The 24,819-nt window shown below is 35.7% G+C and overlaps 1 protein-coding gene across 10 annotated transcripts in view; it reads left to right on the top strand.

The window, feature by feature from the left end:
- Positions 1-23,633, top strand: part of TANK (TRAF family member associated NFKB activator) — a 97,037-nt gene extending 73,404 nt beyond the window's left edge. For all 10 annotated transcript variants that reach the window (XM_014446038.2, XM_023745551.1, XM_023745558.1 and 7 more), the window contains 4 exons: positions 12,259-12,335; positions 12,993-13,108; positions 18,941-19,521; positions 23,135-23,633. In XM_014446038.2, coding sequence (XP_014301524.1) covers positions 12,259-12,335; positions 12,993-13,108; positions 18,941-19,521; positions 23,135-23,305 — 945 coding nt within the window. In that variant the 3' untranslated portion in view covers positions 23,306-23,633. The remainder of the gene's footprint in view (positions 1-12,258; positions 12,336-12,992; positions 13,109-18,940; positions 19,522-23,134) is intronic.
- The last annotated feature ends 1,186 nt before the right edge of the window (positions 23,634-24,819 follow it).

The following is a 24,819-nucleotide window of genomic DNA, read 5'->3' as shown; positions in this document are numbered from 1 at the left end:
TATTTAAAAATCACATTTAACATCATCACTGATCTTATCAGAATAGTCTTTTAAATATTGGGCAGTTGTCAAGCTTATTGTAATGGGTACAAGTTTTCCATAATTTTAATTTTCACATGAAAACTTAAATTTTTTTATGGACAACAAATCTTCTGTTGTGTTTTTTGGGTTTTTTTAAGTCAGAGTCTAACTTCATTTGCTTTTCAGAAAATGTCTGCCTAACCATAGCTTGCCTATCAGTCATTCTTTCAAGGAAAAATGGCATTCCATTAAAAAAAAAAAGTGACTAGTTCATTTTGCAATGCAAACAGTTACACTAGGTGCTTTCCCCAAGAAAACCCTTGTGCTTCACTATGAAACAGAGGCCCTTGTGTATATTTCCAATTTTGTCACACAATATTGAAAAGAGGTTAACTGGGGAATAAAATTCAAGAAATCTTTATAGGCTCATCAAGGACATTGTCCAATGAAACTGGCTTTTTTCCTTTTCTTTTTTTACTGAAAGTATGATATTGAAAAATACATACAATGACTACAATTTGGTACCATGGCCTTGGCACCAGCAATTTTACCATCACTTTTGCATCATCAGTATAAATGTCAACAAAGAAAAAAAAAAAAAAAGAAAAAAAAAAAACCCTGGCCGGATTGGGTCAGTGGATAGAGCACCGGCCTGCAGACTGAAGGGTCCCAGGTTCGATTCCTGTCAAGGGCATGTGCCTTGGACAATTGTGGGCACATCCCCGGTAGGGGCGTGCAGGAGGCAGCTGATCGATGTTTCTCTCTCATCGATGTTTCTAACTCTCTATCCTTCTCCCTTCCTCTCTGTAAAAAATCAATAAAATATATTTTTTTTTAAAAAGGCAAGTAACATCTAATGGTATTGTGACAGTAGTTGACCCATGGGTTTCAGGGTCTAAAATCACTGACAAGCTAATAAGCCAGTTACTGCTTCCTGGATCCTGGAAGAAGACAAAAGACTCCTGGATCAGAGGAAAACATCTTTATTACTCATAGTACAGCACCCTGCAAGAGCATTTTATATTTGCATTGGTCTTGCCTGAGGGTGACCTGGTAGACTCACAGGGATGCTAGGACATTATTAAAGGAGAGGAACACTGAGCTTGGGAAACTCACCATTTTATAACAAGCAGTAAAGCAGCCTGTTCATTATCCAAGAGGGAAACATACTTCATCCTTCAAGTTTTTCCTTTGCAAATGCGACCCTGAGCCCTAGCTGGTTTGGCTCAGTGGATAGAGCGTCGGCCTGCGGACTAAAGGGCCCGGGTTCAATTCCAATCGAGAGTACATTGCCTGGGGGGGGGGGGGGGGGCGTGCAGGAGACAGCCAATCAATGTTTTTCTCTCATTAATGTTTCTATCTCTCTCCCTCTTCCTTCCTCTCTGAAGTCAATAAAAATATATTTTTTTTTAAAACAAATACAACCCTGAGAAATGTCCCTAGTCTTGTATTCTTGCCATGCACAGCAAAAATGTGCAGGGACACTCAGTACTCAAGCAGATTTTCTCTCCCAAAGTGGATCTCTTGAACTGATCTCAAGACCCATCCCACCCTTCCCCAGGGATTCTAGACCATATTTTGAGAACCACTGGTTTTATCAGATTATAATTTCCTGTTAGATAAATTATGTTGTCCTTTTCTAAGTTACTTGCTTTTCATCTACAGGAACTATGTCATGCTCTAAGAATACTCTAGCATTCCCTCAGGAACTCTTCTTTATGCATGGAGGTCATATTGCTTGCTCATCAGTCCTTCTCACATTTTTTGGATAAATAATTGCTTTACGTCTTTATACTTTAAATTGAGCAGGGAACGTCCACGCAAAATCATTTGGTCTGGCCCTGCCAAGGTATTAGGGGTGAGTTCATTAAATGTTGGACCAAATATGGCAGGCTAATTTTTAAGTTGATAATTCTGTATGGCCTGTAAATAATGTTATAAATATCCAAATGGCCCTTGGCAAAAACAGGTTCCCCATCTCTGCTTTAAATCACAACCCTGGTTACTTAGCTATACCTACTACATTAAATCTAGAGAAAGCTCTGATTTTGACTCTAATCTGTTAAAAGAGTGTGGTACCTGATGCATTCCCAGAGATGTTCCACAAAACCCTAGACTTGTGAATTGTGAATTGTGAAATGCTGCATACTATGGACTCGGTGGTCGTTTTTAAAGGCACAGGATGTATTATAGGATCTAAAATCAATAGTAAGAAAACCAATTAGCTTCCTTTAACCACCGAATCTCTAGATAGCACTTTTCCCATTATTGTATTTAACAACTTCTTATTGGGTTTGTAGTCCCCTCTAAAATATTACTAGAATTTGGCAGGGGAGTGGAAGGGAAAGCTCACTAAATTTTCATTTGCACCTGATTTGTTATGCTCTCTGAAGTTCTCTGTTGCTTGTTTAATTGGTCTTGCTATGTTATGAGAGCTCACTTTTTCCCTGAAAGATTTTTTTTGCCAAAATGTATCTTTCCATATACTTGATATTTTTCTCTAAGATATACACATAGATATATCCTACAATTCTAATAAAACTAAACTGCAAAATATATTCCAGGCATTCTGTATATCATTAACCTGTGATTATTTTTCCTTCCCTGATAAGTCCCTTTTGAAAAATCAAATAATTCCAACATGGATATCTTGTTTTCTTTCTCCCATTTTGTTTATCAATAAGGGCATGATTTTTGTGTTTCAATTAAGGTTTCATCTAAGTAATTCCATATTGGATGGGTTTACACACTCTTATTTTTACTCCTAATTGCTCTCCACTATTTAACATTAAGGGCATCATGTTTCCCTGGAAGTTTCATCCAAATAATGCTGCAGGGGGTCACTGACTTGTTCATATTCCCTGAAAGCATTATCTGGAATGTACTCTTGCTAGATGGCCAAATGGCCACCGTACATCTTGCTTTCCTTCTTGCCTCTGCTGATTGAACATTATCACCGCCTCCTCTTTTCCCATGCTGGAACCCCAGATCCCCATTCCTATCCTTAGCTCTTGCTTCCCATGTTGTCCTGAGGAGGAAGTGATAACATTTTTCTAAAGCTGAATCTAAAAACCCCTCCTACTTTTTTAACAAATGTCTATTCCTTTTTGACAAGAAGAAGATAGTAGATCTTGGTAGTTAGTTGTTTTTACTACCTTCTTGGCAAAATAAAAAATTGGTAACCCTTTGTCACACCCCCAGTCTTGTTTTGGATTTTACTATTCTAAGAAAGCCAGCCTCAGTTTCTTTAAGGTTTTATCTTGCTTTAAGATTTTTTGATGCTAAGCAGGATGCCTTACATTAAAAAAGAGAAATGAAGATTAGAGGTGTGTAGCAGATTTGAGGAAAAGGTGATTGTATTATGTGTTAACACAGTAGACAGCAGAACAAGTGAAACTGTATTGGATCAAAAGAGAATTGAAAGGGTGAGCCTGAAGATACAGACTTTAGGGATGAATACTCCATAGATTTGGTGTGAGAATGAATGATAAGAGTGTATGATGAGGGAAAACAGTGTACACATGTCTGAACCTTAGAGGATGCACACATTTATGACCTGGAAAGAAGGACCAATGAAAATACTAAAAGTTTAGAAGAAAACCTAAATATTACACTGGTAACAAAAAATATATAAAGTTTCAAGGAGGAGGAGCTGCTCAATCGTGTGAAATACTGTCGAATAAGCATTAAACAAAATAATAGCTTTAGGAAAAGCTATTGGATTGGTGATTAAGTCATCTCATGAAAATCATGGTGAAATTCAGAAGAATTGAGGGATTTTTAAAAACTGAGTTTGGAAGTTCAACTTCTGTTATAAAGGAATGAGTACCAAACAAACCCATATAAATAACAGCAATAACTCTGTACAATATACAAAAAAATCAACTACCTGAGGACTTCGGAGACTGAACTTTGCACATTTTGGCAGGGAATCAAATGTAATGGCTCAGAGTAAATTCATAGTTTTCTGTGGTTTTGTTCTAAGGGTGGCCTCAGTTGCAGTGGCTACAATTCCAATAGAAAGCCCACAATTATTCTGGCTGGCAGAAGCAGGAAGCCGAATGAGCCCAGAATAACCATGGTCACCATAGAGCAGGGGTCCTCAAACTACGGCCCGCGGGCCACATGCAAATACAAATACTGTATTTGTTCCCGTTTTGTTTTTTTACTTCCAAATAAGATATGTGCAGTGTGCACAGGAATTTGTTCATAGTTTTTTTTTTTTTAACTATAGTCCGGCCCTCCAACCGTCTGAGGGACAGTGAACTGGCCCTCTGTTTAAAAAGTTTGAGGACCCCTGCCATAGAGGGAGGGAAGACCCCCAGAGAGGAGAGAGCCAGAGAAGAAAACCTAAGTTTCTGTGTTTAAACTCAGCCCAAGTCTGTGGCTCTCTCCCAAACCCAGGGATGTGTGGGGCAACCTGAAACTTAAAAGGACTGAACTGAGATATGAGCTGTTGCTCTTCAAAGGAGTGGCATTTTGAAGTCTGAGGCTGACCTACTTAATTGCCTGCAAAAATAAAAACATCAACATCCGCTGGCATCATGTAACATAATGTCTCCACAGCATAATACTAACAATGTTCAGGGTACAGTCCAAAATTATTCAACATATGGAGAGTCAAGATAATGTGACTAATTTTCAAGGGAACAGATACCAACCAGGAGATGATCCAGATACTGAAATGATCAGACAAGGATTTTAAATCAGCTACTGTAAATATGCCCACTCTTCTATTAGGAGATAGGGAGGCAAAGAAGGGAGTTAAGGTTTTGAAAGGATAGATTTAACAGAAGGATATTCCATTGTCATGCTGTCAAATGGTTAACTTTTAATAAGTTTGAGAAATACTTAGGCTATAAAATTTTGGTTAAGAAATTACTGCCAAATTGTCCCTGTCAGCAAGGGAACTGGTTTGACAGAACTTGTTAAATCTATCTAGGTTGTTTTTGGATGTAAATTTCTACTTGGACATTCTTGAGCACACAAAAAAAGGCCATACCAAAGAGTTGTTTTCCCCCAGGCAATATTTAAACAGCAAAACTTGGCTTAGGACTACTCCTGAGTGAGGAATATGTGTGTTGTATGACAGACAGGTTTTAGAATCTTAAAATTATTCTACATCAGTTCAATGTGTAAATGTTACCATTCAAATGTGTCTACCTCACCATGCTGATAACTGTACCACTTCACTTCTCTAGTAGCCAAGCCCTGTGCCTGAGAAGTTAAGAGCCTTGGTTCCAATTGCAGCTATTTCAGCTACTGGACCTGTAGATAAATTATTTTACCCTCCATGTACCTCCCTCCTCCCCTTCCCCCTCCCCAGGCAACAATCACTACACTTTTCCATGTACCTCCATCTTCACCTACCCACCCAATATTTCCCTCTCCCCCCTCCCCCAGCCCCTGGCATCTGTCAGCCTGCTCTCTATGAATCTGTCTCTATTTTTCTTGTTAGTTCATTTTAAATCTAGTGTTTGGAGAAGGGATGAGAGAATTATGGGAAATCTTACTTTTTTTAATAGGTCATTTAATTTATTTTCTATTTTGCACTAAAAGGTATTCCCATAATGAGCTATTTCTTCCCATTGAGAAAACAAGACATATGCAAAAGGAACCTAATAACAAAGTGAAAGACTCAAACACAGATAGTGGGAAGGTATTAATCTCACTCTGCTTCAAATTAACTTCAATGAATTGAAATTATAGTAATTGTGGCAGTACTGGTAAAGAATGTTTACATTTTTTAAAAGAATTTTTTATTAGAACATTGAATGATAGAGCTTTTGGGGGGATTTACATTAAACCAGAACCCCGTAACAAACTTGGAAGTAATTGGGGTATTTAATTTTATTTTTATATTGTTTATTTTCTTTCCACTTCCTTCAGGACTCTGGGATGGATCCCATTTGCCCTGGAATTGTTCCCAAACTGGCAGTGGGTGTGCCTAGCACACTGCATCATGCAAAACAGACAAGGCTCCTAGAATTTGTGTCTTGCTTTGCTAGATTTTCAGTAATGTTAACAAGGGTGGGAATACCGTAGATTTCACATAGCCATACATTCTTATAAATACAATTTCTTTGCATTTTTTAATTAACCTTTTGACCTCAAACTTTTTTTTACCATGCTTCTATATTTATTCTTATCAAATCTCTTTTTTTCCTATTCCTATTTTCTACTTTAATCCCTTCCCTGTCTCATCCATTTTCTCACTTTCTCACTAATTCAACCATATTCAGTGCTTGACTTTCATCATAACATCCTTGTCTCAGTGTATCTAAACCTGGTAAGTATATACAGAGTGAAGCAAAAGTCGGTTTACAGTTGTGAGTACATGAAACGGTTTATTTTTGTATTATTTATTTATTGTATTATTTTCCATATGAACAACTGTAAACCTACTTTTGCCCCTTACTGTATTTTACCTCAGTTTCTCCTTTTAACATTTATTCTTAGTGTAAAAAACTTAAGTGATAAGTGAGTCCTTATTTTCAGTTTCTTAGTTTACATTGTTCCAAGTAAGAGCATAGTTCTTTTTTTGTTTTAAAAGTATAATTCTGTTAAGCCTCATCCAGAAACAAAATCAAATACTGGCTACACTCAGGAAAATAAATATTCCTTTTGCATGCAAGAATCTCAAAGTTTAAAAGCAATCTTTGATATGAACACTGGAATAAAAGTGACAGTCATCACTGTATTCAAATATGTATCATTGAAAACTTACCACCTATATTCAGTATTAGCCTTTAAAGTTTAGATTTCTTTCATATGAGAGAAGATACTTCATATTAATGAATTTAGGAAAATCTTCACAAGTTTCATAACTCAATTTAATTTCACTGACTCTAGTTGCTTAGAAAAAATGTGATTCTGAATTTAAATTTTTCATTGCATTTCTTTTTTCCTCCAGCTTTATGTAGGTATAATTAACAAAAATTGTATATATTTACAGTGTACATGATGTTTTGATACATATTCATTATGAAATGATTATTTTTTAAAATATACCTCCTGCACACCCCCTGCTGGGGATGTGCCCGCAACCAAGGTACATGCCCTTGACCGGAATCGAACCTGGGACCCTTCAGTCCACAGGCCGACGCTCTATCCACTGAGCCAAACCGGTTAGGGCTATGAAATGATTATTACAATCAATCAAATATATTTGTCACTTCACATAGTTATCTTTCGTTTTTATTGCGGTGAAAACATTTAAGACTTACTCTCTTAGCAAATTCAAGTATTACAATAGTAATATTAACTGTAGTCGCCGTGCTGTAGATTTGATCTTCAGAACTTACTTATCCCCTGAAACTGAAATTTTGTCCTCTTTGACTAACATGTAACTATTCACCCACTCCACAAACCCTCGCAACCACCATTCTATTGTCTACTTCTAAGAATTCAACTTTTTAAATTCCACATACAAGTAAGATCATGCAGTATTTGTCTTTTTGTGCCTGGCTTATTTCTCATAGCATAATATCCTTCAGGTTCATCCACACTGTCTCAAATGACATCTTTCTTTCTTTTTTTAAAGTTGATATATTCAGCCTTAAAATGTTCCTTTATATGTGTATGTGTATGATATCCTATTATATCTACATCTATATATAGGGATATACAGTATATATATATATATAGAGAGAGAGAGAGATAGGTATATAGATATATAGATGTGATTTTCTTTATTCATTCATCTGCCAATAGACAATTAGATTGAATATCTTGCCTATTGTGAATCATTTCTGTGTTTTTCAAATTCCATATAATAAAAGGCTAATATGCAAATCGACCAAACGGCAGAACAACTGGTTGCTATGATGCACACTGACCACCAGGAGGCAGACGCTCAACACAGGCGCTGCCCCCTGGTGGTCAGTGCGCTCCCACAGGGGAAGCGCCGCTCAGCCAGAAGCCGGGCTCACAGCTGGCGAGCATAGCAGCGGTGGCGGTAGCCTCTCCCACCTCCGCAGCAGTCGGACATCCCCCGAGGGCTCCCAGACTGCGAGAGGGCACAAGCTGGGCTGAGGGACAGCGCCCCCCCCCCCCAGTGCACAAATTTCGTGCACCGGGCCTCTGGTTGGTTTATAAATGGAATAAAATACTTGCACTTTTACTACCAAATATTTTAAAAGCAGGCATAGGGAAAATATACATTTCTTTCTTTGAGATATTGATATATACGTGTGTGTGTGTGTGTGTGTGTGTGTGTGTGTTGTGTGTTATTGATTCGAGAGAGAGGAAGGGAGAGAGAAACAGCAATTTGTTGTCCCTCTTATTTATGCATTCATTGGTTGATTCTTATATGTGCCCTGACCTGGGATTGAACCTGAAACCTTGGTGTATCAGGATGATACCCTAACCAACTGAGTTACCCAGATAGGTAGATGTTGATATCTAACAGAACCTGGACTCCAGCACAAAAATATTTTCCATTGCCTTTGCATTAAGAATAAACCTGGCTTTGGCCTAATGAAATATTGGCCACTTCGGGTTTGTTTGTTTTTCTTTCTTCTTAAATATTATTGCTTATTCAAATAGCCCTTAAACATATATTTTTTATATAATATCCATCAATGAGATGGATAAATTGATTTACATATAATAAGCTTAAATTGATTTATATATACTAAAACAAAGTTCTCCCTATTCGCATAAAAGAAAATTTAAGGAATCATTTTACAATATCTTCCAACTCTTTCAAATGGGTTTAAAGTACGACGTGTAAAACTCTTATGTCAGTATTCATTCCACAAGTTCAGCATTTCCAAACTAGTACTTGGAACAGTTTATAATGTTAAGTATTTTAAGTTTTAGTACCTCAAGACAAATTTATTTGTTGAATGATTTAATGTTTAAAATCTCCTAAAGCATAATGTTCAAAGTTCCCTTGCTTTCTTATTTGAAGTTGTAATGCCTTCAACTTCCTGCAGTGCAGAGTCCATTTGGATAATATTGAGAGTAGAAAGGAAAATAGAAGTTATCTCTTCTAATGTGTACTTCCTCTCTGGGATGCTCAACAAACTGAGAAATCTTCATTAAGATAATTTAGCATTGAAAAGAAATCCTAAGTTTCTGAAAAAGCGTTGGAGTTGCCATTGACTATACTAATCCTTTAAAAAAAATAAATGATCATTTTCAGAAAATTGTGTCAATGGAAAATACTACATCCATTCTAGATTAACCCTATTTGTCTTTTTTTTTTAACGGAACTAACATGTCAAAAGGTGCCTTTTAAAATTTTTTTCTTGGGGTGTTGGGGACCTAAAATTTTTACTTAATATATCAGCAGACTTATTTGGTGTCAATCATAAAAGGGGCAGTACATTGCTTAGAACAATCAACTTCTAAAAGTATTGAACAATACTTTCCTTCAATAATAATAACAAAAATAATAGTAAGCAGAGCTGTATTTCTAACCCCAAAGAAGAGTAAAAATTCCTCAGAGTGAGTCCTTCCTTACCCCCTGGCAGTACACCCAAGGAGTCTTTTCCAGATAAATTCATCCACACCAGTAATCAAATCTAAACATAACAGAAATAAGTTAACATTAGTTATTTGAGAAGCCAACGATTTATCATTCTTTTCCTACCTTTTCCTCCATCTTCTCCCCTTTTAAAGCTTCCTTATCATCAGAAGCAGTCATTCCTAGTTTATGTCAAAATCATCAGTAATTTGACAAATGAAATAGTCTTTATCACTTTCTGTAACTGCCTTCATTTATGGCTCAAATTAGAGTACTTCTTTTTGGTTTATTCTAGCTCCTAATGAAATAATTGTTTTTCATATCAAGAACTTAGAGTAGTAAATTTTAAAAAGAGATTAGATGTTCCATTGAATTTAATTACATATTTTATTATGATTTGTTTAACGTTCTCAAATGTTTCTATTCTCTTAATATTACTTCAGATTTTGTTGATATGGATTTAATATAATCTTTTCAAAATTTAGCATCCTGAATGGTTGGCATGTGACCTTTCTTCCTAATCCACACTAAAAGGCATTGCATGTTCTAATTGCACATAGCACTAAAGAAAAACTTTGTCTGCCACTTTCAAAAACAAACTGAATGTGAAAATGTTTTCTGAGTGACTGTTTTATAAGCTCAATAAAGCAATTTTAATCTAGAAGAAAACATGCCCTAAATGTTTGTCAGACAAAAAGTATGCAGCAGGAAATGATCTTTATTTTTCCTCAATCTGACTAGATATAATATATAAAATCACAAATTGGGTTGCCAAGATTTTATTTTACTAATTACTAAAGTAATACCCTACTTTAGAAATGTTAAGCAAGCACTGGTATTTAGGATTGTATATTAGAAAAGCTGGAAAATATCTATATATATAAAATCCCAGCGACCAAACAGCGGAATGACCAGAACGACCGGGCGACCAATCGCTATGACGCCCACTGACCACCAGGGGGCAGACGCTCAATGCAGGAGCTGCCCCCTGGTGGTCAGTATGCTCTCACAGTGGGAGCGCCACTCGGCTGACTGGGATGAGCAGCTACTTCTGCAGCGGGAGCAGCCGCTAGCGGGCCCAGGGTGAGGCTGAGTCTCTGCACCTATCAAATACCTGAGACGATCCGGACTCTGGCCTGACCCCACCAGCTGATGCAGGCCCTCTAAGGTGTGTTCTAGAAAGAGCACGGGGAGCTGGCATAGGCAGATGGCGAGAGGGGACATGACTGTGGACCCCCGGGGAGGCTGTCCTGACGGCTGAGGATCCTGAAGCACAGCTGCCCTGATCATCCCCGATGGTGTCACCACCTGGCATCACACATCAAGGACATTCACCAAGTGGCTTTGGGGTGCAAAGCTCTCTTGCCAGGTTCCTCCAGGACACAGAGCACGCCTTTACCGAAGACATTACCCTGAAATATCAGCTCAGACTAATTTCCTCCTTCAGCAGCCACTCAGAGGGTGGGTCCACCATTGCTCGGCTGACCGGGATAAGCAGCACTCCCACAGCAGGCCGATTCCCGCAGGCCACGCCCCCCACCAGTGCATGAATCCATGCACTGGGTCTCTAGTATATTATAAAAAGCAGGAAAAGTAGAGCAATAAACTGAAATAAATTGGAGAAGATACTAATTTTAAGAAAAACAGGAATCAAGTCTTTTTCTTAAAGAACAAATGAGACTCCTATGAAATTGAAAGAGCTTTTTGAAAAGCAAGATTAAAGGGAGATATACTCAGATGATAAGAAATAGTAAGGTAAAATCACATAAAAGCTATGATGACCTTAACTGAATAAAATCTTAAAAGTCACTAAAAGTAAATGTCCACTGCCCTAACTGGTTTGGCTCAGTGGATAGAGTGTCGGCCTGCGGACTGAAAGTTCCCAGGTTCGATTCCGGTCAAGGGCATGTACCTAGTGGGAAGTGTGCAGGAGGCAGCTGATCGGTGTTTCTCTCTCATAGATGTTTCTGACTCTCTATCCCTCTCCCTTCCTCTCTGTAAAAAATCAATCAAATATTTAAAAAAAAAATAAATGTCCACTGGTTTGAACTTAAATTTAAGTCCTTAACCGTTTTGACTGAATTATAATTTATAATTGTATGATATTAGTACTTCCTCACATCTTGGAATTTGTCAACTTATAGCTTTATAAGGTACACAAAGTTTTTAGGTATGATAGAATTTTTTTTAAATCTAAACCATACAATACATTATATCACATTTTTCAATATTGACTTTTAAATGTCAGAATAAATGTAATACCAGTGTAAGCACAGGGTGGGAGTGAAAGGCAAGAACTTGTGTTAAAGAAGCTTAAATACATAAATTGCACTATCTTTAAAATGCTTGTTAAATGCTAAGGAGCTGTTGCTTGGTTTCTTCCTCTAATACAGCTGCATTCCCTAGCAAAGAAAAGAAGTGTACACACACACACACATTTTCTCCCCTAAACTTTCTGGTCATTTCAGGTGCTACTAGTGATCAGAGTAGCAATTTTGATCAATAGGTGGGTCTGAGGAAATTTCTTGAATTATCAGTATTGGAAATAATAACTGAACAGAAATACTTTGTCTTCATCCTATTTTTCTGCCTTTGTTTTCCTTTTCCCCTTATTTTCATTTAAAGGGGAAAAAATCTTACATATCTGTAAGCTACCTAAACTTATTTTTCAATGAGGAATTTAAATTTTCCATTGTGTCTTTTGTTAACCCATTCTTATTGAGTTTAGAAGCAATTTAAAGTGTTAATTATTTTGTATCTCTAAGGAAAGAAGACAAGAGGTTTCTTCTCCTAGAAAAGAAACTTCACCAAGGAGTTTTGACAGTCCTTTATTCCATGAAAGGTAGTTCTATATCTTTTTTTTTTTGCCAACTCTAAAAATTATAAATGTTGAAATATATTCTTACTTACATATTTTGTAAATATTAGCAGTTGTAAGAAAATAGCAGCCTCTAGAACTAGAAGAGACTAACCCAAGGCTGCTCAATGTGAAAATAACCTAAATAAGTTATACAGTTTATAGCAGAGGTGAATCTAAAAATTGAATTTTCTAAAGCACTAATATTTTGTATTAAGGATTTCTCGACCAACTATTACGGCCACATTGTTTTATACAGTGGCTCTTAATGTGAACTTTATCAAAGTGAGGAGTATTTAATTTTCTTCTACTTAAGAAGCTTACAGAGAACAAAAGTTAATACATTGATATTTCTAATGTGCGAATGAGACAGCATAAGTGTGATTTATGAATAAGTACATATGTTAGTCTGCCCTACGTTTATGTATTAGAACTTTTCATTTTTCACTTACTTTGTGCCTGGCTCTCCAAACATTAGAATTGTTTGGGGGGATATTTTCTAGGAATTGAAAACATTTTTTTTAACTTTAACTTTTCAGTAATTATTTTATGATACATAAATATGTGCTATATAACTTTAATTATGATTAAAGAATATTTGAAGAAATATCCTTAAATTTTTAAATATTGATTTATTTTTAGGAGTTATATAGAGAAGACTTTCTGGGATCTGAAAGAAGAATTTCATAGAATATGCATGCTAGCAAAAGCTCAAAAAGACCACTTAAGCAAACTTAATGTCTCAGCCACTGCAGCTGGTAAGGTTTGACTTAATGTAATATTAATATTATTGATAATAATTTTATTGGTTGATATTTCTTTTTTATTATGGAAATATTTTAAGTGCTCTTTACATTTTGTAATGTATAATTTTATGTAATTTCTTGGCTCTTTCCCTCTTTATTGTGTGTGATACATATAGTAGATTAAATTGAATGACACAATTACTAATCATCTTAATGAGAAGTTTCACCTTGGAAAAAATACAAAATATAGGATATATCTCTAATAGTTTTTAGTTGCCTTTCTGGGGTCTTATAAAACATTAATTCATATGTTAGTAAGCAATCTTATAGCTACACTAACATATATGAGCTGAGTTACATTATAACATCAGCTTTGTTTTTAACTTCTGTCTGAAAGTTAATTGAACACTATAGATAGATGCTTGTAATTTGGTTTGAGAAATAAACATTACACATTTTGTGAGGCCAGTTCTGTTGGAGGCACAAAGTACAAACTTAGTATTAAAAATAACTTAAAAGGAACATCTGTTCTACACATGTTGCAGTGTTTTTTTAAAAGCTCCACCCTTTTCTAAAACCTCAGACTGCCTTCCTGGTGTTTGCATCAGTAGTTCATATGAATAGCAAAATTCTGGGGATTGAACCTGGCTACCAAGCACTTATGAAAACAAAAGGAAGGTAAACTGATCAGTTATGATAAATTCTCCTTTACCCTTGTGATTTGAGATATTCTATATGCAATTCCCAAGAGATGTGATTTACAGTTTTCACTCTGAAAGATGTTGCAGCAGTGCTGACTAACACCCCTTTAATTAAAGATCACTTTCCATTTCTTATAGCTCTTATATCTAGGCTATTTAAAAGTTATTCTGTAGTGTGAATTCACTTTTTGCTTACTACTGCCATTTTATTTTCAGAAAAAGAACACCATGTTGTGTTGGAAAAACAAAACAATCTTTGTAGATAGACATAATGTATTGCTTCTCCTCTCTTCCTCCTCTCCAAAGTAATTTTTCCATCTTAATTTTTGTCATGTTTGTTAGAAATTGATTGATCTGTGCCAACTAAAAACACTAGGTACTTAGGAAGCGAAAGAATTATTTTTACTTAAAATATACTAGCTATAGAGAAGTAGTACCTGGAATTCATAAACATGCTTTTTTGAACATTAACATCTTATCAAAACATCGAAATGGTGAAATATTCGTTGGCCTTACCACATTATCCATGGCTTCATACTTTGACCATTTCTAAATTGCACAGGTCTAAATCTAGTATGTATCTGTCAACTAGAACACTGAGTGTTTAACTTCAATTTCTTCCCCATTAAAGCTGCTTCCTAACATTATTCTTACGCTTTTTATTAACTATCACAAAAAGTAAATATAACATTATTCTTGAAATGTTTTAAATCTGTTGTGCCACAGATTCCAACTGAAGTTTTGCTGGGTCCAAACAGAAACCAAAATATCAAATATTAGGCTGTTGACAGTAGTAGATCAAAAGGGGAAAGGAAAAAAAAAAGAAATGTTTTGGAAAAAGATGTCTAGGCATGTTTTTCAAGGATAAAACACTACTTTGAAAAAGTATAAAGGAACTATTTCAAATGTGATTTGCATAATACATCTGAAAAAAGTACATTTAATGTTATTGTCCCTATGTTTCTTTTGTTAACATTTGATTTTTACTTTTAAATAAACATATAATTCGTGAAAATTGCTGTTAGTAGACTTGTATGTTTCCTTTTTATTACTTTCGTTTTCCATTTCATCCACATATGGCAATAGCCTTGAGAAGGAATAAAGATAAAAATGTATATTTAAGCAAATGTAGCTTCAAAAAAAGCACTATTTGGTGGAAGGGAGGGTTCTATTTCAGTGGAGATCGGGGCAAAAGAATAATTGGGTTAGAGGGTCACAACCATCAGATTTTTTTATTTTGGCGATATACAAGTTAAACTGTAAAGTAGTCTCAGTGTATAGCCTATACTTTAAAATTTTTTAAATCTAAAAATATTTCTCATTTTATATTTTTTCCCCTGCAAAAATAAGTTTTCTTGAAGTAAACAAAATAGAAAAGCAATTTGCTCACCTGATCAAGTTTCTCAGTACACTGTTAGTGCTTTCGTGTACCTCATTTGAATGTTAAGTTTTCTAAACTTGGATTTCTAGAAGCCTTAAAAATCATACGTTTAAATTTTTTTGATTGATTTCAGAGATAAAAAGAGAAGGAGAAAGAGACAGGAACATCAATGATGAGAGAGAATCATTGATCAGCTGCCTCCTGCATGCCCACACTGGGGATCGAGCCTGCAACCTGGGCATGTGCCCTGACCGGGAATCGAACCATGACCTCCTAGTTCATAGGTCAACACTCAACCATTAACCATGCCGGCTGGGCTAAAAAAATTTTTTTTTGGTAGAAAGTAACTTTCATTGCTTGAGCAGATTAATTCAGAAGATTTTTTAAAATATATTTTTATTGATTTCAGAGAGGAAGGGAGAGGGAGAGAGAGATAGAAACATCAATGATGAGAGAGAATCATTTATTGGCTGCCTCCTGCACACCAGCTGGGATTGAGCCCGCAACCCAGGCACGTGCCTTTGACCGGAATCGTACCTGGGACCCTTCAGTCCGCAGTCCGACACTCTATCCACTGAGCCAAACCAGCTAGGGCCAGAAGATTTTTTTTTTTAATGTGACTGATCTATGCCAGGTAGTTATGCTGAAAGAAATATCTGCTTTAATACAGCTGTTTGGGTTTTTCATGTTTTGTTCACAGGGAGGACAGGAAAAGAAATTCATAGCACATTTCTGTCATTTTGTGGACTCCTCTGTGTATAGAAACTGGCATGTTCAACTTAGCGTAATGGTCCAGAGCACAGGCTCTAGAATTAGGTTGCCTGGGTCCCAGTGCCAGATCTACCACTCATCCATTAGCCAAGTGCCTTGGAATTACCTCTCCATGCATGCCTCCTTTCCTCATTGGTAAAGTGGAGATAATAAAGTACCTATCACGTGATTATTTTGAAAATTAAATGAAATTGTGTATATACAATGATTATAATAGTGCATAGCACATAGAAGCACTATTAATGTTGGCATTATCAGCAGCAGCAGACTCTTCTTGTAACAGTCATTTTGATAAGTGTTTCTTCCTTCTCAGGTGATACAGAATTTGGGTGCCTCAACTGTTGGTTTTCCTTATTTGTTATTTGCAATTAGCAAGTATAATCTACAAAGGAAGTGCTGTTTCCTAGAATTTCTTGCCACTCTTAAATCTACTACTAGGAAAATGACTACTTGAGAGTTAATGGACTTTAAGAACCTCAGCAGACAAAGAAATCTTGCTAAACAATTAAGCTTGATCTCAATTACTGTACCACTCCTAGGCCAGATTATCTAGCAAATGTAGATTCTTATACCTAGCTCTGAGGGGAAGAGAATACAGATTCATTCAGACTGCATTTATTGAGGGCATACTATGTGCCAGGCACTGGGCAAGGTACTGAGAATAAGTGGAAAACAAAACATAGTTTAGAACCTTAAGAAACAACTTTAAGCATACCTTTAATAAAGCTATGCTTACAGGTACAATGCAGAGTGTTTAGTCTGCAGAGCACCCAAGTCATGCATAAACCAGTCTTGGGAAGCCAGAAGAGCCATCCACATAAATTAATATTTAAGCCAAGGAATAAAGAGCAAGTAAGAGTTAGAAAAAGAGTAGTGGGATGGGATACCAGGTAGTCTGCACAGCATATGCAAAAACCACAAAAGAAGAGAGCATATCTATTTTGGAGCACTCTACTAAAGTTCATTATAGCCAGAGTAAGATGTGAGACAGGTATAGTGAATATGAGAGAATGGAGAGGTGACTAGGGGCTGAGGGCCATGGAGAGCCATGAAAAGGTTTTATTAGGAAGGTAACAGGACCAGATTTGCACTTTAGAAAAATTAAGGCAGTAGGGAGTGGGGGGATGTAGAGAATGGATTAAATATGAGATAAATTTAGAGGCAAGGAAGCAGTTCAAAGGCTATTATAATAATCTAACAAGAGAAGGTGGTTTGTACTAAAAAATATAGAAGGTATATAACAGAGGGACCAAACAGTTGGATTATTGGAATGCAACTTGGTATGAGACTGCAAAGACCCTAGAGGAAGGGAAGGAACTGACTTTTCCTAAGTCTCTACTAACCTGAACAGATACTGTGCAAGGTGCTTTGTACAACTGTCTGCTTAAATCGGCATCCAAAATTGGTCAATTTTCCATTCCTGAATGTACAGCTTCAGTGATATTTACATTGTTAAAGTGATAATCGTTTTTAATTTTTATTGTTTGCCCATTTAATGAAAATACATTATCAACTTCCAACCTCACTGCCTTCTTGAAGTAACATTGTAGAGCAGGGGTGGGCAAACTTTTTGACTCGAGGGCCACAATGGGTTCTTAAACTGGACCGGAGGGCCGAACAAAAGCATGGATGGAGTGTTTGTGTGAACTAATATAAATTCAAAGTAAACATCATTACATAAAAGGGTACGGTCTTTTTTTTTTTTTAGTTTTATTCATTTCAAACGGCCGGATCAAGCCCGCGGGCCGTAGTTTGCCCACGGCTGTTGTAGAGCATAACAGCCTTTTCTAATGTCTCAGGGTCATCAACATGGAAAGTGCTTTGATCATTGTTTTTTTGTTTGGGGTTGTTTATTTGTTTGTTTGTTTGTTTTTTCCTTGAGAAATGTAGCCCCTCCTGGCCCTAAACAAGACTAGTGTTTTCTGAGTTCTTATATCTGCTTTTTTTTCTTGTCTCCTCTCCTGCCTTCAGCTTTTGTTGACAAGTATATCTGCCTTCAACAACTATATCCATACCTTCTAATATGCTGCTTCTAACCAGCTATGAGCTAGGGACACATCATCAAGCTTGTAAGAATAAATCTAAAATGAGAATAAGAGCAAAACTCATATATCTGTGGGGCTTGAGGCTCTAATTCTGACTCCTGAGAAGCTCCATTTACTTTTTTAGCTTTGCCTATGTCCTAGAGAGCTGAATTTGTTGGACAAGTGACTTCTAGATAAATGAGCTACAGAGGCCCTGGTATCTATCTACCTGATATCTACCTGTTATCTACAGAGGCCTTTTTTTAATCTATAAGATGAGCTTTTATATATTCATATATAATTTGCTAAACATGCATTCCAAAACTTCATCCTTCTTTTACCTCTACTCTCTTCTTTCTCCCCAATCCCCGCCTCCTCCTGCACTACTCTCTCACATAGATTATTGAGAGTAGACAGTGACTACATAGATTGGTGATATACTGTCACACAGTGATATTAGGGGAAATGAATGACCTTTGAAATTTTTGCTATATGCTAATTCATATAGGTTTTTAATCTGTAATAAATATGTGTGTGTGTGTGTGTGTGTGTAATCTCATAAGGATTTTCCCTTTTAACAAGGTATTTGTCTAATAAGCAAGCTCGCAGTTGCAGCTTCTCTTCCTGACAAAATTTTAAATGTATACATTACAAGCAAACGGTTTTGGGGGTTTTTAAGTGTAGAAGAGTAGAATTGTGAACAAGATGCAAAGCTTACAGCAAAAGACCTGGGGGGAAAATACAAAGCAGTTAAACTGCAGCTAATAAGCATGTTCCAGTTCACCCACCAGAGAATGCTAATATTTCTGTGTAAGACGGTAGCAAATGTAAAAAATCACAGTTGTCTTCAGTTCCTATAAAAACCAATAGAAAAAAATAATGCTCATCTGTCCAAGGCTAATTGAATTCAGATTGTTAAGAATGATTGGTATATGACTGTTTTCCTTGTGTGTTCTTTTCTCTGCAGAAACACAGTGCTCGGTGCCTATACAATGTACGGATAAAGCAGATAAACAAGAAGCGCTGTTTGAGCCTCAGGCTAACGATGATATAAATAGAAGTGCATCCTGCATCACATCTGTCACACCAAGAGGACTGGGCCAAGATGAAGAGGACACCTCTTTTGAATCACTTTCTAAATTCAATGTCAAGTTTCCACCGATGGACAGTGACTCTACTTTCTTGCATAGCACTTCAGAAAGACCCAACGTCCTTGGTCCTGCTGCATCTGAGGCTGTGTGCCAAGATAAATTCAATATAGATATCAGAGACGACCTGGGAAACTTTGTTAAAACAGAAGAAACTTTATTTGAAATTCAGAGAATTGACCCCATAGCTTCAGCTATACAAAACCTTAAAACAACTGACAATACAGAATCCTCAAATCTTGTAAACACTTGTATCAGGACCACTCTGGATAGAGCTCCGTGTTTGCCACCTGGAGACCATAATGCATTGTATGTAAATACATTACCACTTGAGGACCTGTCTCATACACCTTTTCCTTCACTTGATTCCCCAGGAAAAGCTATCCGAGGACCACAGCAGGTAACTGTTTTGCATTAACAAGTATATTATGTGTGGACACACATTTTGCCAAACAGGCACAGATATACATCTCTTTCAGATTATTGGACATCCTTTTAAACTAATGACTAGCCAATTTAAGCTCCCAATAAAAGATCCAAGCTCTATAATAAATGATATGAAATTATAAAGGATGAATATGGGAAAGCTCTATTATAAAGTACCTTAATTAAAACTTATGACACGTTTTAAAATATACATAAGCCTTATCCATATCTAGCACGTGTCACTTTCTTAGTCCCTTTACAGAGCTCTTTCACTCAGCATCAGTGTTATAATAGGATTCTTTTTTAAATTTCATACTGTGAAACAAGTGGCATTTCTCTATTTAACAGTTTGTGTAGATCATACTCATCTTTACAAGAATCTGTGATGTAGCATAAGTAAATAATTGCATTGTATATTCCCATTTATCAAAATAAGTAATCTGTCTTTCAACTAATAATCCTATTACATTCTCATTTATACAGTACATAGATTTGTACAGTTCAGTTTTGGTTTCTAATTTGGCACTGAACATGCAGCCTAACATATTTTTAATAGTCTCTGCATATATATGATTTTAATTAAATACTTTAATGTTCCTAAAACTCGCAGACTTCTTAATGCCCCCCAATCCACTCCTACCATCCTTTTTATTCAGGTACTATCACAGGATAATTTTTTTTAGTTTTAAAAAAAAGTTTTTAATGCCTGAAGGCAAATGAAAATATATAATTGTTAAAATAAACAGATACTCATGAACATACAGATTGGTATAAATGTCTATATAACTTGCAGACATTTGATTTCTCTTTGTCTTAAACAACTTGATGAATACCCTTTGGCTTTGTAAGTACTCAGATAGGCTATAGACTTTTAAATCAGCATACAAACGATGCAATAGCCAAGCTGTGGTATATTTTAGTAGTGAGGAAAACTAGGCATTTCTGACAATAAACTTTAATTACAAACTCACTTATATTCTACTTTGTACCTTATTTCACATCATAGTCTTAGTGATAAGTTACTACTAAATGAAGCAAATTAAGCAATTTCATTTATTGCAAGTAGAATTCCTGTGGAGCTGTGAAATGCATCAGTTCTAATGCTTGTTACTTTTTTCTCCATTATATTTCTTGCTTGTCCTTTTACTAGTTAGTTAGCCTGTGCATTCATGTTTCAGTAGATGGCACCCTGCATTGTGCATTTGCTTTCTATGATAGAGCAGGGAAACAGCTGGTATGTGATTACAACTTGATGGAAAAGTATTCAGCTTAAAAAATGCAGGAGAATTGGTGTTGAGCTGTCACAAGACATGGGGCATAAGGTTAGATAATTGATATTTTGGCAGGAAAGGCAAAATTAGTTTGATTTGAAGGCCATGTTTCAGTTTAGGATTGAAAAACTATTTCTTAAGATGGGTTTTTAAAAATATTTTTCTATTTTATTTGTATTAATAAAGCTAGTATGATAAATATAAAATTTGAGTTGAAATAACAGGAGCAAAATTGTGGTTACGTCTTTCAGATTTTTACTTTTTATCAATCATTACTACTGAACACTTTTTTTATACGTTCGGCTATCATTAGAAAATCTAAAATATATCTTGCTTATTTTTGCTCTGTGTGACTTTCTTCCTACTTTTGCTGAGTCAGTCATTGGGACCCCATCTAAATTCTATGAGGAGATCAAATCTTAAGTAATAGCTCCTAACAAAGAAAGATAAATACGGACTTTGAAGATAAATTGCAGTAGAAGATTGGCTCACCAAATTTAGAAGCTAAATTGCTTCTAAGTCTATTTCTTAGTATTGTATAGATCTTAATAATTATTTTAGCATACCTTTTTTATTTATATCTGAATCAATTTCCCATTAAGGTGGTAGGTAGTAATCAGTTGTACTTTTTGTTTAAACTGCAAGCAGTAAAATTTAAATCTAGCTAACTAGACATTTGCTTATATACTCAAAATGATTACTGCTTCTTTATCATGAAGAAAGGTTTTTTTCAAAAATTATTTCAAAATGTATGTTTCAGATATTACTGTTTTATGTAATAAAATTACCACTTCTCACAAAAGGAATTGAGTCAGTGTTATTATTAGCCCTCCATACTAATATCTAAATGTTTCAACTAGTGATACATATACTGTTTTTGTAAATGATTGGCTAACTAGAATGAAAGAGATTGATTGAGGGAATGAAAACTAACACTGTATTAGATGTTGAACTAGGCTATTACTTTAAAAACATATTAGTAATAGGAACACAAAGGTGTCTCTTTAAATAGACTTTTTGAGGCGATTTTCCTCAAACTATCAGAATTTAGCTATGTCAAGGTAATTCATCTATGCAAGGTAAGAAAGCAAGTTTAAAAAATAATTTGGCTTGCAACACTTTAGGAAAATAAGATAGTCCAATCAACAAGTATTTATTGCACACCTCCTATGAAGCTAAAAGGCTTTTTCTTGCCCTTCTCGTATTATTTTTTTTTTACGAATAAATTCAGTTATTTAAGGGTATTTATGTGCTGCTTATAGTTTTGTTGAATTACAATTTTCTATAATTCTATAATTAGGTAACTATCAACAGATTTTACTTCATTCAGCCACTAAAAGGAATAAAGAAGGCCAGACTATGCACTATGTAACAGGAGCAAAATAAGAAAGAATACATCAGGTGTTAGATTTTGTTGAATGATTAATTTAAATGTTTGTGGTGTGTTTTCTTTTAATATATATATTTTTTATTTCAGAGAGGAAGGGAAAGGGGGAGGGAGGGAGAGAGAGAGATGGAGAGAGAGAGAGAGAGAGAGAGAGAGAGAGAGAGAGAGAGAGAGACCAATGATGAGAGAGAATCATTGATTGGCTGCCTCCACGCCCCCCATCTGGGATCAACCCCCACAACCCAGGCATGTGCCCTTGACTGGAATCGAACCTGGGACCCTTCAGTCCGCAGGCCCCGATGCTCTATCCACTGAGCCAAACCAGTTAGGGCTAAATGTTTGTGATTTTCAAAAAACACAAATAATCAATGGAATTTGTCTAGTAGTTTCAAAGAAAAAAAACTTTTCAAAAATCAAAAAAAACATTTGCATATGATTTATTCATTATGTATTTGTTTATGAGTAGTGAAATTTGAATTTCTCTTCATCACAATGCATGTATATATACATATTATATCTAGTGGACTATGTATTAATAAAGGCCCTATAATTTAAGGTTTCTATTGTAAAATAGAAAAGGTAGAATTTAATTTTTAAGGTCTCAATTATCGACTGTTGTTCTAAAACTTCTGCCTTTGTGGTACTGGTATTAAAATATGCTGGTGCTAAAGTTGGAAAATTTTTAAATATGTGAAGACAAAGTACATGGAAGTATATTTAAGTGATTTGTAATCACAGTTGAGTTGTACCCCTTATGAAAAAGAGAATGTAGTCATGTCTCACGCAAACTCTATGGAAAGGTAATTTGCTTTCATATTAGGGATTTCATATATATGCACATAACCCATTCAAACTATTTGAATTTGAAATTCAATGAAAATTGATTTTAAGTACAAATAACAGGAAATGTTTTTCTTTGTTTCCTGCAGCCTGTTTGGAAGCCTTTTCCTAATCAAGACAGTGACTTATCATCGGTACTAAGTCGCACAGGCTCAGAACTGCATATACCTCGAGTATGTGAATTCTGTCACGAAGTTCTCCCACCATCCATTACTTCCATGGGGGATTTCCTCCGGCATCTTAATTCACACTTTAAATGAGGAGACTTAAGACACATTTGAAAACAGACATATCACTGTTCTATGTGATGATTTGGGATTTGTAATACTGTAGATACTTGATTGCAAAGTTAGTTCAAGATCATTTATTGAAAAATCACAGATATTTGAATTTTTTCTCAACTTACATTATAACCCTCCTTTATTATCTTTTAAAAGATCAAATTGCAGTTGATTGTGTTCATGTTTACAGTGTTTATTACCATAATTCAAAATTATGTATGTGACTTAACAGAATTGTATGACCATAATTTATGTTTGTTTCAACTGTCTAAGCTTATTGCTTGGAATCCTAGTTATATCTATTGAATTTGGTGATGTCAAATGTTTCATTTGTTTTCATTAAAATTTTTAAATTATTTATACTCTACGTGATATGCTTTTCTAATAAACCTATAATAGAGAATAGCAGACAACATGAGCATCTAAATACAAAACCTAAGACATTTGTTGCCCAGTGATAAAATCACTAGTAAAACAATTTAAACACTTCAGATTTTTTAAAATAATATACTTGGTTTTAATTTTTCTGTGTAGCTACATGATGAAATGAATTAAGTATTTAAAGAGTTACTTATATTGTGATCATCAATGTGTTCTTTGTTCCTGAGTAAAAAAATGTAAAGGAAAAAAAAACACATTTTTGGGAAGTTTATAAAATGCATGTTTTATTTCCAGTAACTTGATAGAAGAGTGATACCAGGTTAGGTGATATTTTATTACAACTAGTAGCTCACTTTGAATTTTTTAATTATTTTTCACACTAACTAAAGAAACATACTTGCATTTAATGGAAGCAAATCTAAAACTATATCCATATTTATTTATATTAGTAATATTCACATTCTTGTTGATAAATTTGTTACTCATTGTTAGCAGCCTGGTTGGTGGCCACTGGGAGACATGGAGAAGATACCAGTTCAGAAGGCTGCAAAACGTTTAAAATTTCCTTCCCTGTAATTCTTTTAGGTTTCTCTTCCCTCCCTCCCCCACCCCCAATTTTTTAAAATGGTTGAGGCATGACTTACATTTTATGAAGTAAACATTGATTTGCAACTCTCAAAACAGAAATTTAAGCCTTCTTTGGAACATGTGTTTGGAAAAGCTGGAGGGTTTAGGATGAGGGAGTTGGAGCAGGCCCCTGTGCCACAGTGAAGAGCCTTAACTTGAGGAAGGCTGAGAGCAGTGCCTCAACTTCTCAGGGTGCCAAGCACATCACACTGACATCTTCCTCACCCAGGTGACATAGTGGTGATTAGGTATTCACTGTGAAGGTGTCTGCGGCATGTACATCTTTCTTTCATTGCCACTGGGTCTGAATGGAAATGCCTAGACAATTATCCCAGTCTCTCCCCTCCCCCCCCCAAACCTCCACCCACCCAGCCTCCCCTCTCACTTCTCCCACCCCATACACACACACAAAATTAAAAATAAAAACACTCCAGTGAGTACCAGCCAGAATATACCACTGTACCTATCGCGAAAGGGGATGCTTT

The sequence above is a fragment of the Myotis lucifugus genome, unplaced genomic scaffold (assembly GCF_000147115.1).
Source record: "Myotis lucifugus unplaced genomic scaffold, Myoluc2.0 scaffold_5, whole genome shotgun sequence".
In the NCBI taxonomy this organism is placed as follows: Eukaryota; Metazoa; Chordata; class Mammalia; order Chiroptera; family Vespertilionidae; genus Myotis; species Myotis lucifugus.
Note: the sequence above shows the minus strand (reverse complement) of the source record. Positions and strands in the feature narration are given on the sequence as shown.